Source organism: Ailuropoda melanoleuca, unplaced genomic scaffold, assembly GCF_002007445.2.
Source record: "Ailuropoda melanoleuca isolate Jingjing unplaced genomic scaffold, ASM200744v2 unplaced-scaffold30307, whole genome shotgun sequence".
Lineage (NCBI taxonomy): Eukaryota > Metazoa > Chordata > Mammalia > Carnivora > Ursidae > Ailuropoda > Ailuropoda melanoleuca.
The window spans coordinates 528-1,879 of NW_023200846.1; the positions used below are offsets into that span (position 1 = coordinate 528).

General features: G+C 51.9%; 1 protein-coding gene across 1 annotated transcript; it reads left to right on the top strand.

The window, feature by feature from the left end:
* Positions 1–312: 312 nt before the first annotated feature.
* LOC117798313 (olfactory receptor 4D2-like) lies at positions 313–1,236 on the top strand (the record flags this gene model as incomplete). Its single annotated transcript, XM_034650748.1, has 1 exon — positions 313–1,236. A coding segment is annotated over exon 1 (924 nt), but the record flags the coding sequence as incomplete, so codon positions are not given.
* Between the last annotated feature and the right edge of the window lie 116 nt (positions 1,237–1,352).

Below are 1,352 nucleotides of genomic sequence, written 5' to 3' on the forward strand. Positions count from 1 at the left end.
CAGAAGCCCTGAATTTGACTGCTGGTGTGTTGGACTCCAACTGTTTCCCCAAACTGGATCACACCGAATCTTTGAAAGGCAGGTTGCATATGTCTCTGTATGGCTTTAAGATATCTTATGAATGCATATTACAGCGCAGCTTGTCAACTGTCCACAGACAAGCCCATTAATAATCAGCCCCTGGTGATATGATCTGCACATGAGGATCCACCATCTGGACCTGGACAACTCAGTTTGAGCCCTGAGCACTAAAAGTGACTTCTTGCATCTGTACCTATGACTCCCTTTCTTTAGGAGTATGGAGAAGATGCCATGGAGCCAAAAAACCTCACGTGGGTATCAGAGTTTGTCTTTTTGGGGTTCTCAGAGACTCGAGAGCTCCAGTCTTTCCTGTTTCCGGTGTTTCTGTTTGTCTACACCACCACTGTCGTGGGAAACCTCCTCATCATGGTCACAGTGACCTCAGACTCTCGGCTTCACACACCCATGTACTTTCTGCTCCGCAATCTGGCTGTCTTAGACCTCTGCTTCTCCTCTGTCACTGCCCCAAAGATGCTGGTAGACTTCCTCTCTGAGAAGAAGACCATCTCCTACCAAGGCTGCATGGCCCAGCTCTTCTTCTTCCACTTTCTGGGAGGCGCCATGGTCTTCTTCCTCTCGGTGATGGCCTATGACCGCCTTGTTGCCATCTCCCGGCCCCTCCACTATGTCACCATCATGAACACTCAGCATTGCGTGGGGCTGGTGGTGACAGCCTGGGTGGTAGGTTTCGTGCATTCCATTTACCAACTAGCTCTGATGCTCACATTGCCTTTCTGTGGTCCCAATGTCCTGGACAACTTCTACTGTGATGTCCCACAAGTGCTGAGACTCGCCTGCACTGACACCTCCCTCCTGGAGAGCCTCATGATCTCCAACAGTGGAATGCTGGATGTCATCTGGTTCTTTCTCCTCCTGACCTCCTACTCAGTCATCCTGGTGATGCTGAGGTCCCACTCTGGGCAGGCGAGGAGGAAGGCAGCTTCCACCTGCACCACCCACATCGTCGTTGTGTCTATGGTTTTCATTCCAAGCATTTACCTCTATGCCCGGCCCTTCACCCCCTTCTCCATGGACAAGGCTGTGTCCATCGGCCACACGGTCATGACCCCCATGCTCAACCCCATGATCTACACCCTGAGGAACCAGGAGGTGCANACTCAGCATTGCGTGGGGCTGGTGGTGACAGCCTGGGTGGTAGGTTTCGTGCATTCCATTTACCAACTAGCTCTGATGCTCACATTGCCTTTCTGTGGTCCCAATGTCCTGGACAACTTCTACTGTGATGTCCCACAAGTGCTGAGACTCGCCTG